This window comes from Carex rostrata, chromosome 9, assembly GCF_964058835.1.
Source record: "Carex rostrata chromosome 9, lpCarRost1.2, whole genome shotgun sequence".
Lineage (NCBI taxonomy): Eukaryota > Viridiplantae > Streptophyta > Magnoliopsida > Poales > Cyperaceae > Carex > Carex rostrata.
Genome location: NC_135926.1, coordinates 351,465 through 367,080, shown reverse-complemented (window position 1 = coordinate 367,080; position 15,616 = coordinate 351,465). Strand labels below are relative to the sequence as shown.

The following is a 15,616-nucleotide window of genomic DNA, read 5'->3' as shown; positions in this document are numbered from 1 at the left end:
TTCAAATTATCAAATAGAGCTGAGGCCTGAGGGGATGAGAAAACAGAGAGGGGTTTGGAGATTTGAGGTTTCTTGTGTTTAGAAGAGAATGGGTAGGGGTTTATAACTTGGAAAAGAGTCTGATCCAGCATTAATTTACGCGGTCTGGGGCAATGGTCGGATATGACAGAGCCAATTTATTTTTTTTGTCCTCTCACCCTACTTTCAGTAGATATGCAGCATTTTTTGCAATATTTTTCCTTGTATTCGGTACTTTTGTTTTCTTTCTAGCTTTCTGATGGAGTGATGGGGCCAATATGTTTTGAAGAAGGGATAAATTAAGTTCTTCTGATGGATGGGCCACTCTGTTTACTAGGATCGGCCAACAACCAACCATAAAACTAATTTTACCGCATACTATATATAATATTTAATGATATTTAATTTTACTTCCATATGTACATGTAATTTCATCTAACTAGACGTTTCGCTATAAATATATAAAGAACTGCCATATATAAGTTTTGGTAAGTATAAACTTTAATAAAAAATAAATAAAAAAAAAGTAAAAATAAGGTGACATTATGCTAAACAAACGGGATTGCGAGTTCCGTTATATAAATCAATATATAGACTGAGTTCATTGAAAAATTCGAATATTTGTTCTTGATTTAATTCATGTGTCAGGCATTAATTTACTTTCTGATTTTTTAAGACTGTATTTCATGTGTCAGGCATTTACTTTCTAATTCATCGTCTCTTTTTCTTTTTTAAGTTTTAGAGAATCATTTTACTGTTGAAATAGTTAATTACAAGTCAAGTCAACTAGGAAACTTCTGAAATTGACAAAATTTACCGGTAGCACAAAATTAAACCATCCAATCAAGCTACATATTAACTACTAGCTTCTAGATATATATATCTAGGTTCCAAAAGTATTCTGAAGAAGCTAAAGTTAAGCCACTTACAAAGGGCTGAGGATTAAAGTAACTACAAAATCAAAATGATTATGTAAATAGATGTGCTTCATTCATCATTGTCAGGAACACCATCTTCATATTAGACAGAATAATGCTCAATGAAATACAGAAATGATTCCTTTTTGGAGTTCATTTTTCTTCTCTCTCTCTCAAAATTCAGCGTTTTAAGCAAATAAATAATATTCAATCAAATCCAGTCAGCCCTCCTCTCCCTGGCCTCTTATCTCCTCCTCTCCCTTCTTCCGAAGCACATGCATCCATTTTATGAGCTCTCTTTTGTAAGGTGATGAGGTTAAAGATTAAATTAATTTAATGCATTTGTTTCTCAGTAATTTTGGGCATCTCAACTAGTTAAGCTTTATATGGTGTAAACCTAATAAAAAGTTTAAGATTTAAAATTGTAAATGTTTAGATTGTGTTGGACAAGATTAATGATTCGAAGTTGTTATCAAAAGTCAATACAATATTTCTTAAGGTCAAACTCATCAAGTTTTATGGATTTTATATTAGTTTTATTCGCTTACTATCTTTTTTATTTATAGGACTTAAGGAGCGCCTCCCTAATTAAAAAAATTATAAACTCTACTTTCCATCAAAATTTCTAAAGTATTATGCTTTTATATAAAACATAAAGTAGTAAAAGCATATATATATTTATATATTTGGATTGGTTTGAGCATGGGCAGAGAGCTAAAGCACTTTTCATCAAAAAAAAAAAATGGAGAGCTAAAGCACAAAAGTTGCCTTACAGAGCTACAAATTAAGTCAAAAAAGTTGTCTGCGGATGAATCAGCATGGTCAGCAATCTTTGACAACCTTATATGGGTTCACATCAGATAAATAATTTATTTTTTCTACAAGGGCGTGTTCGGATCACCGATGGGAATTGGAGTTGAATGGGTTTTGCATAGGGCTGGCAAAAAAATTCGAGGTTCGTAATTCGATTCGGATTTGATTCGAGTTTAATTTGATTCGAAATGGGTTCGAATTGAAACGAACCAAATCAGGTTCGGTTCGGAATTAATTCAAACCAAACCCAAACTAGCCTGGTTCGATCGAAATGGATTCGATCATTTTTATGGTTCGAATCTCATAATAACATCGACCGTCCATTTACCTTATGAAATTAAAATCCAAGATAGAGAGTCATAATTTAACTTAGCCGACACTCCCTCGCTCTCAAATCTCAATAACCTAGTTATCTCTCCACCTCTCCCTAACTCACTCTCCCTCTAGCTCTAAAATCTAGCTGACGCTCTCGGCGACTGGCTGTCTCTCCGGCCTAGATGACTGTCTCTCCTCCCTCTTCGGTCGTCTCTCATAGTTCATACCAGGAAAGCCGTCTCTGATGTATTTTTCATGAACAATTTTTCAACTTAAAAACACTCATTTCATAGTTCATACCGGTAAAAGGAAACCATGTGAATTATCTCGCAAGAAAAAATTAATGTATAAACTACCAGTATAACTAGGACTGCTAAAAAATAATTTAGTTCGTGATTCGATTCGGGTTCGATTTGAAAAATGTGTAGTTCGCAATTAATTCGATTCGAAATGAGTTCGGTTCGAAACGAATCAAATCATGTTCAGTTCGAAATTAATTCAAACCAAACTCAAATCAGGTAAATTCGGTTCGGTTCGTTGCCACCCCTAGTTTCGCAACTAATTTGGATTTTATTCCGAACAGGCGTTCGGATGACTAAAAAGCGTTCCTACTTTTCTTCCTACAAATGTTTCCATTTCAGTTCATTTTGCAGGAAAAAAAAAAAACTCAGACTTGATGTTTAATATCCCAATCTTCCCTCTCCTCTTTTTACTCTCCACGTGGCTATCAGAAATCAACTTCTCTTCTCTTTCACGCGGTGCATAGAGGGAATCTTTCTCTCTTTACCTTTTTACTAATAATAGCAATAGAGTAGAACTAGGGTGCTCTCAAGCTCACCAAAGTGTTTGGTGAGCTTGACTCTAAAATTCATCAAATCGATTTCAAATGACGAATCCAAACCGTTGAAACCCGCCTACCTTACGTGTGATGCGTCTACATGTGAAATTTTTAAACATTCGAATTAGTTTAGTATAAAGTCAATCGGTCAAAATTAGAAGGTTAATAAATTAATTTTAGTGCATTCATTTTTTGAATGTTTTTTGACCACTTGACTTTATACTAAATTAATTTGAATGTTTAAAAATTTCACATGTAGACACATCACACGTAAGGTAGGCGAGTTTCAACGGTTCAAATTTGTCATTTGAAATCGATTTGATGAGTTTTAGAGTCAAGCTCACCAAACACTTTGGTGAACTTGAGAGCACCCTAGTTGTACTCATAGCAATATTACTTAGAAGCTTTATAGTTTATATATACAATTCGATTTTAACTTGATTTCTCAATGTGGCACTAACCAAACAATCCCGATCCGGATAGCTTTTTTATTTTTATGTACAAATTAAAAAAGAGGAGGGTTCAAATGCCTCCATGTTTTTGTGCCTCCATCTCTCTCCATCATTTTCAAAGTTCAAACAGTCGATCCGAACCGCTCAATCTAACCTCCATACTAAAATATGTTTGGAGACCAAATTTTATATTTTTAGAAATTTTTTTACTATTTTTTTAGATAGGTACAAAAATACTGTTTTTAGATGGTTCAGATTTACTGATTTTGTACCTATCTAAAAAAATAGTAAAAAAATTCCTAAAAATATAAAATTTGGTCTCCAAACATATTTTAGTATGGAGGTTAGATTGAGCGGTTCGGATCGACTGTTTGAACTTTGAAAACGATGGAGGCACAAAAACATGGAGGCATTTGAACCCTCCTCATTAAAAAAACTGATGAGAACTTTAAATAAATGATTATTTTAAATTACAAAATTACAAATTATATAAATAGATCAGAAATTTAAATATAAATTTTCTTATTTTTTAATTTATTTTTTTCTTATTTTTTAATTTATTTATAAATATTTTCTTATTTTATTTGTACCATTTTAGTAATATTTTTATTAGAAACGGTTCATATTTTTAATATTATTATTTAATCAATTTTATTTAATTTCATTAATATAATTTTTTATAAAAAAATATGTTTACCAAATGTTACAATTTACAACCCATTAAAATATTAAATTTACAATATATTATTGGTCTAAATAAATAGATGGTGGCACGACAGTTTTTTTTCATTGTAATTTTATATTTAATTACTTTTTTTATATTAAGCTAACTTTAACTTAATTAGTTAAAATCAATGGTTTAAATAGCGTTTATCGCGAAATAGCGTACGGGTTAAAAAAATCGCGCTATGCTCAAATAGCGGCGCTGTAGCGCGGAATAGCGCGCTATAGCGGCGCTATTTGGGCATAGCGCCATAGCTTTTTTGGTCGGAAAACGCTATAGCGGCGCTATAGCGCCGCTATAGCGCGCTATTTAAAACACTGGTTAAAATCAATACAGAACAGAACGCTATACTATTTAAAAACAATAATTAACTAAAAAATTATTTTCTAATATTGTAAATAAATATACATATTTTAAAATAAATAATACTATTTAAACTAAAACACCTACTATTTAAAAACAATACTATTTAAACTAAAACAATTAAATAAATATACATATTTTAAAATAAATAAAGATTTCTCACAATTAATCCCATGATACAAACGAACATTCATATTCTAATATTCCCATAATTAATCTTGTGCATTCTGTATCTGTGAGTTCCCAGTTTTTCAAAAGTGAATTCCTATTCTCATTCCGTAATCCCGTGACATCCGAACACGCCCTAAAGAAATTTTAAGTTCGGTCTTTACTTCTTCTTTTTTTAAATCGAACAAATTTTAAAAATTTATGCATAAATCCTTTTTTTTAAATTAATAGGGAGAAAATCATTTTGTTGCTTGGTGCTGAATTTCTAAAATCAATGATTTTCTCCCAATAAATGAATTGTGGAAAAAAGGTAAATTTGATATTTTTTTTATATAAGATTTTCATTTGGATCAACAATTTGAAACCTTATTATCAATCATGAAACAATTAGTGCTATGTATAGACCATATAAGGCTTGGGTGTTATGAACAAAAGGTCATTCATGCTATGACCTCAAAAATCTATCGTATAAACTTTAAACTTCGGTTTAAGTAACTCAGTAAATTAGTTATATAATAAACTTGTAGAATACTAATTTTTACTATTTTGTATGATTTATGAAAGATAGCAAAAAATAGCTAAAATATTGACAATTTTTTATTTTTAAGTTATTTTTGCCATCTTTCATAAATCATAAAAAATAGTAAAGATTGTATTCTATAAGTTCATTATATAACCAATTTACCGAGTTACTTAAATCGAAGTTTGAAGTTTATTCAGTGAATTTTTAAGACCGTAGCACGAATGACCTTATGCTATCCATAACACTCAAGTATATTTAGGATAGCGTTGCGGGGTTGCCTGGTAATTCTTAAAAAGAAAACAGAGAAAGAAACAAATATTATTTATATATTAAAAAGAAATCTCTGCTATGCTTGACCTGCAATATGACTACGTTAATTATTCAGGAAATTTTATATTTTTCCCTTCTTTTTCAAAACACAGAATAAAATATCTCATTCTCAAAAATCTTAACAAAATGCCCTTGTTGACTCCCCTTTTCTCCTCTCTTACCCTCCCTCCCACTCTTCTCATTTTAATCATCTTTAAAAAGTTTAGAAAATGGCAACTTTAAAATATTTGGTAGCAATTTTTTTTTATCGTTTCATCTCTATATATTAACAATATTACTATGTTTTATTTTAATTAGTGGATGCAGTTTTTATTTTTTTATTAATTTTGATTTAGTATGAAGATAACCAAATTTTTCCACGCTGTTCAGATTAAAAAAAAATCACAAATCACAGTTTAAAATCTGGAAAATAAATTTAGTATTTCAACATAAATTTTCTTCTAACATTATTTTTTAGTGTATGATTTTTTTCATATTTTTTATAACCTTTATGAATAAACTAACCTATTTTTTTAGAAAATAGTTACTAAATGTGAATAATATTACCAGACTTGATCAAATTACAATTTTATCAATACAACAAAAAAACATCAATAATAATAAATAAATGCAAATTGAAACTTCGAGTAGAACTAGGGTGCTCTTAAGCTCACCAAAGTTTTGGTGAGCTTAATTCTAAAACTCATCAAATCGATTTCAAATGACAAATCCGAACCGTTGAAACCCGCCTACCTTACGTGTGATGCATCTACATGTGAAATTTTTAAACATTTGAATTAATTTAGTATAAAGTCAAGCGGTCAAAATTAGAAGGTTAATAAATTAATTTTAGTGCATTCATTTTTTGAACGTTTTTGACCGCTTGATTTTATACTAAATTAATTCGAATGTTTAAAATTTCACATGTAGATGCATCACGCGTAAGGTAGACGGGTTTCAACGGTTCGGATTCGTCGTTTGAAATTGATTTGTTGGGTATTAGAGTTAAGCTCACCAAAACTTTGGTAAGCTTAAGAGCACCCTAGTTCTACTCTGAAACTTCAAACATGCAAAAGAAATAAATTTTAAAAAATAAACATATAAAAATTGCCCCATTAATTTAAAAAATAAAACATAATAATATTGTTAATCTATAGAGATGAAATGATAACAAAAAACTACTACCAAACATTTTAAAATTGCTCTTTTCTAAAATTCTTAAAGATGAGTAAAATGAAAGAAGTTGGAGGGAGGGGAAGAGAAGAGAAAAGTGGAGTCCACATGGACATTTTGTTAAGAATTGTCAGAAGATGATATTTTGTTCTATGCTTTGAAAAAAAAAGAGCAGTATATAAAATTTCCCTCGGGTATTCCCTTCCAGCTTACTTTTGTCAGCTGCAGACCAATAATATTCATAACAATTTTTTTTTTTATAATAGTAACTATGGTTTTACATACCTGTATCTCATTTATTGGAGAGATTGAATCACTCAATATGATATCTAAACTAAAATGTGTTTGGAGATCAAATTTTAATTTATTTCTTTTGCATGTTTGAAGTTTCAATTTGCATTAAATTATTGGTATTGATGTTTCTTGTTGTATTGATAAAATTATAATTTGGTCACGTGACTCACGTTTAATAACATTAGTCATATTTAGTAACTATTTTCTAAAAAAAAATAGTTAGTTTATTCATAAAGGTTATTAAAAAAATATGGAAAAATCATACACTAAAAAATAATGTTGGAAGAAAATTTATGTTGAAATACTAAATTTATTTTCCAGATTTTAAACTGTGATTTGTAAAAAAATTTAATCTTAACAACATGGGAAAATTTGATTATCTTCATAGTAAATTAAAAATAAAAAAAATAAAAAACTGCATCCGCTAATTAAAATAAAACATAATAATAAACATTTTGAAGTTGCATTTTTCTAAAATTTTTAAAGATGAGTAAAATGAGAGGAGTGGGAGGGACAGTAAGAGAGGAGAAACGTAGGGTTCACAAGGACATTTTGTTAAGATTTTTGAGAAAGAGGTATTTTGTTCTATGTTTTGAAAAAGAAGAACAAAATATAAAATTTCCCTTAATTATTCTATGATAATATGATTAATATATTCCGTCAAGTGGATATGTACCGAAAACAGTCTTTCCAGAATGCACTTCTAGGCAACCTAACTATACTAGATTAGGTTAATCACGGGTTCCCCTTTAATTTCGACCGTGTTATCAATTGTGATACATTATATTTGCTGTTGCCGCAACCTCATGACCTAACATAATTTGTTTTTATTATAATTAAGAATAACTATAGAAAATTATATGCACATTGGAATTACATGAAAAACATCACGAAACCTTTGCAGGATGACAACACCTTAAATTATCCAACTAAAACAACACAGGATAAGAAATGGAAATAGAAGAAAAGATGTTAAGTTTTAAGTTTTAAGTTTTAATAAATAAAAAAAGTGATTATTTTAAAAGTTTGTATGTATACACCGGAAGTTCTCCCTTAAAAATAATTTTTTTTTTTTTTTTTTTTTTTTTTTTTGGTAGGAAGTAAAATCATAACAAATGAAGATAAAACCAAAGAACGGATAAGTCATAAGCAAAGCAGACATCATTCTCAACGCCATAATTTGGTGGTCTCGGTAAAACCAGACAAGTGTAAACAAAGCTCGATTTTCGAGGTACATAACCCAGGGGTGGCCAGGTGGGGCTGTTTCCAAAGTTCAAGTGCATTCATGCATGTCAGACCTATTGACCAACCCACTATATCACTATATCAGCGTCAGGACTCAGGAGGAAGAATAAGACTTATTCTCTCCAAAACGCTTCTGACGCTGCCACGCTGGCAGCTCTCGAATCAAAAATAGCGGTGAGGCGGAACGACTTGCTACCTTGTTACTTACGAAGCGCTAAGTTCAAAATGTCAACAAAAGACATCTCATTGTCGCTTCTATTCTTTTCTACTGTAAGTCATGTAATGCACTTATATTTATATTTATATTTATGTTTATGAGAGTGGGACAATAGACAAAACAAACGTGAAATAAGTTAATCTATCTAGTGATATGATTAATTTATTATGTCGTAACTCCATCGTACTCCTCATGTTTTACATCTCATTTGATATCTTATATTTGAAGTAAAATATTTACTTCAATTCTTGCTCCACATCCAAACATCTTACTCATAATTTTAAACAAGTTTAAAGCTTAAGAATATGTAGTTAGATAGGGATCTAAATTTGTGATGTGCCGTGATCAAATTGAGAGGGATGGTCACAATCAAATATTTTGATTCACGTTGAACTATTTTTCGTAATCTAAATTAGTTTATTTGAAATTCCTCATTTGAACAAGATCAAATAGTCTGATCATGCATGACGCGTGCGATCACGTACCATATCAGATCATGTCAATTTCTCGAAAGATCGATCATCACGTTACACAAATAGTCACAATACAAGAGACAAAAGTCACTACGTGTAATCTGCACATATATGTTGTGACGGAATCATATCGTGTCATAATAGAACCGTACCATACTGTGACTTTTTTATATCCTATAGTTGAGCCTGTACAAACATACGCTGAGAAAAATGTTTTCCAACTTCTGATAATTTGTAGTTTAGTTATTGGAACATAGATCATGGGCCAAGTTGAGCCTAATTAGTCTCATATTACTTTTCATGGTTATTTATTTTAGGCCGGTCTTTAATGGGCCTCATAACGTCAGAAAAATAATTAATGTCAATTTTGCTCCGGTCCTCTGTAGTCTGTAGTCTGTACTGGTGCTTGGATGAATGTTTGTCAGTATTGCTGATTAGATAATTTGACGAAATTGTATGGCAGAGTACTGTTGAAGAAATTTATAAACTAGAAGCTGTAGAACAAGTCAGAAACTAATTAGAAGATGAGGTGTTTCCTTCTATTTCAATATATATGAGCAAGGTTGTCTACAGTGTGTGCTAATCAGATGTAGAATATTTAAGGAAGCGATATATTGTACAGCCGGTATAAAGTATGTCACTTACAAACATTCACCAATCGATATGAATTAGTCTCTAGTAGTGACATTCACCACTCGATATGAATTGGTCTATAACAGTAACAGTCGTCCGATTGTGGAATCAGAATGGCGTAACCCTATTACCTTGCCATGACATAAGATCCAAGTAAACATTGAATATTTCTTTGAATTCCTGTTTTTGCAATGTTGCACGCAAACATATACCACAACTATAAACAAATAAGTAAACATACAACAGACTTTACAAGAACATCAAAATGAAATAATGCATAATATGATCCCAGTATATAGAAAAGATGCATATATAACCAGCCATTCCAGCACAGTTTAAAATATTTTCTGAGATGCATGTAATCCATACAATCATGACTAGCGAGTCATACCACCAATAGTAAGAGGTATCATGGTAGTTTGCCTGGCCAAATTTCCGTGCCATCCTAAAGGCAGCAAAACAGAGATCAGCCAAACCAGAGTATACATTCAATATATAGATAAAAAGAAAATCCATGAAGTTTTCTCAAAAAAGAAAAAAATTAATAATAATAACCTTAAAGCAGCCAATTAAATAAACATCAAGCACTTGCATCTTAAATGGACATGAATAATATTTTTCTCTCAGTAAATGACAAATTAATTAATTCTTGAAATGATTACATCCAATTAATGACTAAAACCTATTAGTAAAGTAACTAAAATATGCTCTGACATTTCAAGAAAGATCGATGTTACCAAACTAAGAAAAACTAACCAAGATTCGAAAAAAGAAAGAAAAAAAATAGGCACTACTTCAAGAGAGCATATTTGTGAAAGTTGATTGGAAATTTAGTGTGTATCTACAAATGATGTACTTAGTGTAATCAGAATAATGAAAGATGTACACAAGAGAAGTTTCAGACAAGTCATACCAAAGGAGGGGTCGAGACCGCGCAGCCTGAGTTCACGGTGCTCCTGGCAGAGAGCACATGGCTCACAGCAGCAGTGAACACAGCAATCACCACAAGGGCTATCCTCTAAGAAGAAATGGCCTCTCAACTTTTTGCGATAGAAGCATGAGTAAAGCCAATGACAACCAGTCAGAAACATTAGCCCAGTGTATAGGCTGCTGCTTGCGCAACATGCTACATAAGATTTAGTTGTTTAACATGTACAGGGTTAGTAAATAAAATAAAAAAATAGAGTGATATGTAGAGTCTTATTTTTAGTTTTATGATCACTCTCCTGTTTTTTGCTCTCTTTTTCATGACATTGTTCTCCTCTTATTCCTGTCTCCTTTCTTACATTTTTTTTAAGCTTTAAAGAAAGGTAAAATAAAATAAAATTCACCAATCTAAACTGAAATTTTGACATGTACAGTTCTTGTTTCAACAAATGGTACTGAAAAGTAATGGCCAAGGACTGATGCTTATGCTGCAGTGGTACTGAAATTGAAATTCTATTAAAAGACGATCATGATTTTTATTTGGCGGTACTAGATAGATTTTTTTTTTTTTTTTTTAATTTTAGCGACAATCTGTCGCCAACAATATATTGGTATAAAAGAGAGTTTATTTACAAGGATATGGGTTAATTGTTTCTCAACCCAGCACTATTCAATATAAAGATAGATTCTTAATTATGTCATGCAATATATATATATTTTTTTTTTGCTTCTACAGATACAAAATTTGCCTGCGTTATATTGTATTACATAAATGTTAAACAAACTTAATCATTTGATCAAGAAGATTCGGCCAAAAACTAGTCTTGAATGCAAATCAAACTGCGAAAACCAAAAAAGTGTTGAAGCAACTTATCAGCAATAACGCTTACATATGGAACCATGGTCGACAATTTCTGCAATCTGGCCAAAGGTAATACATGGGCAAAAGCACGTCATGCAGCCTATAAACATGAAATACAAGAAAAAAATGAAACAAGATGTTTATAAAATAATTAATTATGAAAGAATATAATAACATAAGGCATCATACATGGAGAAGCAATTACTTAATTGATATTGCCTAATTTGAACAGTGAATCAATTAGTTAATAACTTCATATATTAATTGATATTGCCTAATCGGGTACAGTACTGAGTGCACAGCATGTACACTATGAAGTAAAATTAATGTTACACAAACGAATGGTCTTGAAAGAGCGAGAGAGAGAGAATTAATTAATTGGTCACGCTAGCTCCATACAATTGTCAATATCATCATAGCAATCAAAGAGGCCCGTCGACCATGGTGCTGGGATGGACGGTGGGACCTGAAGTACACTGACATTTGGTCCCAGTGATGGCATCACATGAACAGTTGGACCCACAACTAAGGCTGGCGCAGTTGTCTGTGGTGGTTGTGGCATCTCAGGCGGTGCTGTTGGTGGCGGTTCATGATTTGTTTCTACTGAGGGATACATATATAATTAATTTGATCAACCTAGCAACGTCACAAGCCAGAGAGAAGAGAGAGAGACACAGACAGACGGGTTTGATCAAACGATGCTAGTTCCAAAGAGGCCAAACAACGGTTAATAGCTAGCTAGGTTGATTTCTTATTTTTGGTATTTGTTATGCCAAGTGACACCCGTTCATTGTTCAATCGCCAGACATGAAAACGCCTCTTCTAACTGTTCCCTTAAGTACTACCAAAAATGGATCCTTCCAGTACATTAGTAAACCTACGGATGCTTAAATTAGGCGCGAATCCCCCTTAATTTTATAGGAAGGTTTTTTAAATCTGATCATATCAGAACAGATCCACAGGTTCCGGTAAAGTTTTGCATATTCTCCTATTTGGTTCTATCAAAGTTGCAAACTAATGGTACATGATGAGATCTTATGAGTACATAAATTTACAAATTAATTTATGAACGTGTTAAAATAAATATTTGGTTATACAATAAAAATTGTTACAGAAAAAACTGATTTGAGAAAAATATTCATGAAAAAACTGTATTTTTTTTTTTAAAGACTTGTTATCGGTATTAATTTTTCTATTGATGGTTATTAATAACTTTAAGATCAATTTTAATAATTTAAAGTCTAATATTTAACATATAATATAATTTAGGAAATAAATAAATTGTATAAAGAAAAAGTTGCAAATGATGGAGAAAAAAATAATTTGCAATTTAAATAAAATAAAGAAATCAAATAAAATGCAATTGTTTGAAGATTGAAACAATAAACAAAATTTATAAGATGTAAACGGAGATAAGCAAGAGATAACATGTGGGGAGAAAATTAAGTATAACCTCAGTTATTCTTTTTTTTTTCCATGCATTTTGTGCACAAATTTTCATTGTTCATGAATCATCCGATCGAATATGACCTAAATTGAAATGTCTTGAAAAATATGTTTTGATACACCTAGTTAGTGTACCTTTTTTTTTTTCATATCAAATTACAAACCAAAACCTATTTCCAATTTGATTAAGCCATAATTTTATTCCAATAATAATGCAAATTAAATATATCAGCGGTTGTGTGTTTTCAACATTAAACTAGATTTTAACACAATTTTTTTTTTTTAAATACTTCGCTAGTTTTTTGAAATTTTTTTAGTTTGGTTTAATACTTGTATAATTATAAATCTCAAATCTTGTTTGATGATAGTAGGGAAGTCCAGTAATGATCATTCATGTGTCCTCTATACCATCAACATACACTCCTTTAATGAAGCAATGCTTGACACACCCTGACAGCCTCTGTCTAGTTTAAAAAAAAAAAAAAAATACTCCTTTAAAATTCTAACTACTATATGTATAAAAAGTAATAAATAATCAGCCTAAATGGATGTTTTTTACAAAGATTAAAACACACAGTCATATTATATTAATAATTATGTATTAATGGAAACTAATTTTGTATCAAAAGTAAATAACTGAAAGATTATAAATTTATCGGTATAATATGTGTGTGTGTTAAAATAAAATGGACATATTTAAATTCAAAATTCTCTTAGTTTGCGAACATTGATTAAGAAATTGGAGAGGTGGGTGCCACGGAAAGCGGAGCGGTCCAATAGTTATTGTATCAGATTCGGTATGATCGAGTCATCTGATTTCCATAAAGATTCGTGCGAACAATTTCATTCATGTTGATTAAGTTCGTACTAATTTTGTTGAGTATCAGGCTTTGACCGGAAATCCTCGGCTCCAATTAATAATTTTTTTTTTTAAAAGACAAAGCCCATTTTATTACTGAAATATTATAATTACAAAAACCAGTTTAACTAGCGGAAGCTAGGCTTAGCTCCAATCAATAATTATACTTCATACTGACTATAAATAACGAACTTCTGATCAGGGCATTTTATATATTGTTAGCCGCTAACCTTCAAAACAAAAAATAAGATCATTTTTTATAAAAGAAATACGATACATTTGCAGTAAACGTTCTTTTTATGACTGTATATTCTTTCCTATCTTGTAAATTGTTACTTTTTTTCTTGATCTTATAAAATATTAAAGTAGACCTCTGCCTATTTTATTTTCCTCAATAAAATAAAATTGAAGCAATATTATTTTTCACGAGTAGTTTTGAGGAACGTTCCTGTTGGATTTTAGGATTTTGATAAAAATATTATTTCCGAAATTTTTTATTTATAACATTCAACCATTAAAAATTCAAATTATACACTCATTTTTACAAGAATTTCAAATATATTCAGCCCACTAATTAATTTAGCGGACCAGTTTGCAGATTATTTTGTAGAAAAATTGAGTATGTGAATAGCCCGCTAGATTATCCAGCTGGCCAGTCAGATATGAGTATGACCCATAAATTGAATTATTTAGCGGATTAGATATATTTGAAATTCTTACAAAAATGGATATATGATTTAAATTTTTAATGAGTCGGATGTTATTGATAAAAATTTCGGAAAATATTCAACTCGAGGCTCGAGCAAGGAAAAGAATAACAGGGAAGAAAAGATACCTTAGTTTCATTTCTTTCATTCTCATCTCATTTCTATACACAATTAATCTGAGCGCTCTTTGTAAATTACAAGGCTTCAAAGCTGTTGAAAAGCTTGCCGGGAGAAGACGGTATGTCCGGTTTCCAGTTTTGATAAATATCGGGAGAATGAAAGAGGAAATAAATAAAAAAGAGGGGTGAAATTCATAAGTTACTCTAGTTGTGTTAAAGGTCCCCGAGTGGGGTATCTCCAACAGTTCCAATTATGAGATTTATCAGCAAATTGCTAAATGACATTTCTCTGCTGCAGTTGATAGGACTAACTTTTGCTCCTTCACGGAATTAATGTTGAATTTCAACTTTGTTGCAGTTATCTTCAACTTATAACACATCAAAAGAATTGTTAAGAAACGACTGCCAAGCCCAAACCAACCCAAAATATATAATTAGAATTGTTAAGAAAGTTCTAGAGTAATCAAGTTAGTGAATTTATTAGTGGAGTGAGTCTATGGTACTATGCATATTACGATTTGTCACTGTGTTACGGCTCTATATTCGAGTTTTCAAATCTTAACGGTCGATCCGAACCATTCATTTTGTTCTCCGTATTAATATGTGTTTGGAGACCAAATTTTATATTTTTTGAAATTTGTTTACTATTTTTTTAAATTTATTGAAAATCACTGTTTTTGGATGGTTCAGAATTTTCAGATCAAGTGATTTTCTAAATATCTAAAAAAATAGTAAAAAATTTTCAAAAAATGTAAAATTTGGTCTCCAAACACATATTAATATGGAGAACAAGATGAACGGTTCGGATCGACCGTTAGGATTTGAAAACTCGAATATAGAGCCGTAGCACGGTAACAACCCGTGATATGCATAGTACCATAGACTCACTCTTTGTTAGTGGGTTAGGAAACTTTTAGAATTTTAGATATTTTAATAGGAGTCCAGAGGTTTCTATGACAACTATAAATAGAGTGTCTTACTTCTCATTTTGAACCATCCAAGCAAGAAAGTAATCCAAGCAAAATAAAAGTAAGAGAGAAATCAAGAAGAGCGTTGTAGTAATTTGGAGATGTAGAATAATATTAGTAGAGGGTATAATTTTGGAGGTTAGATAATTTAGTAGAGTTGTAGACTTGTAGTATTGGTAATAGAGTTATAAAAGTATTTTGAGTGATAAATAAAAGAAAGTTTTATATAGTGTCACTCTCCATACTCAACATG

The 15,616-nt window shown here is 30.9% G+C and overlaps 1 protein-coding gene across 1 annotated transcript; it reads right to left on the bottom strand.

Annotated features, from left to right (window-relative positions):
- Positions 1 to 9,852: 9,852 nt before the first annotated feature.
- LOC144559308 (cell number regulator 10-like) lies at positions 9,853 to 11,880 on the bottom strand. Its single transcript, XM_078308320.1, has 4 exons — positions 11,664 to 11,880; positions 11,293 to 11,364; positions 10,389 to 10,601; positions 9,853 to 9,920 (listed from the first exon to the last, which is right to left on the bottom strand). Exons 1-4 carry the CDS (start codon positions 11,878 to 11,880, stop codon positions 9,853 to 9,855), a joined length of 570 nt encoding a protein of 189 aa, XP_078164446.1.
- Between the last annotated feature and the right edge of the window lie 3,736 nt (positions 11,881 to 15,616).

Coding starts and splice junctions, on each gene's coding strand:
- LOC144559308 (XM_078308320.1), bottom strand. CDS start 11,880: ATGTATCCCTCAGTAGAAACAAATCATGAACCGCCACCAACAGCACCG. Junction 11,365..11,663: donor CTATGATGATATTGACAATT/GTATGGAGCTAG, acceptor TCATGTTTATAG/GCTGCATGACGTGCTTTTGC. Junction 9,921..10,388: donor CGGTCTCGACCCCTCCTTTG/GTATGACTTGTC, acceptor TGCTGCCTTTAG/GATGGCACGGAAATTTGGCC.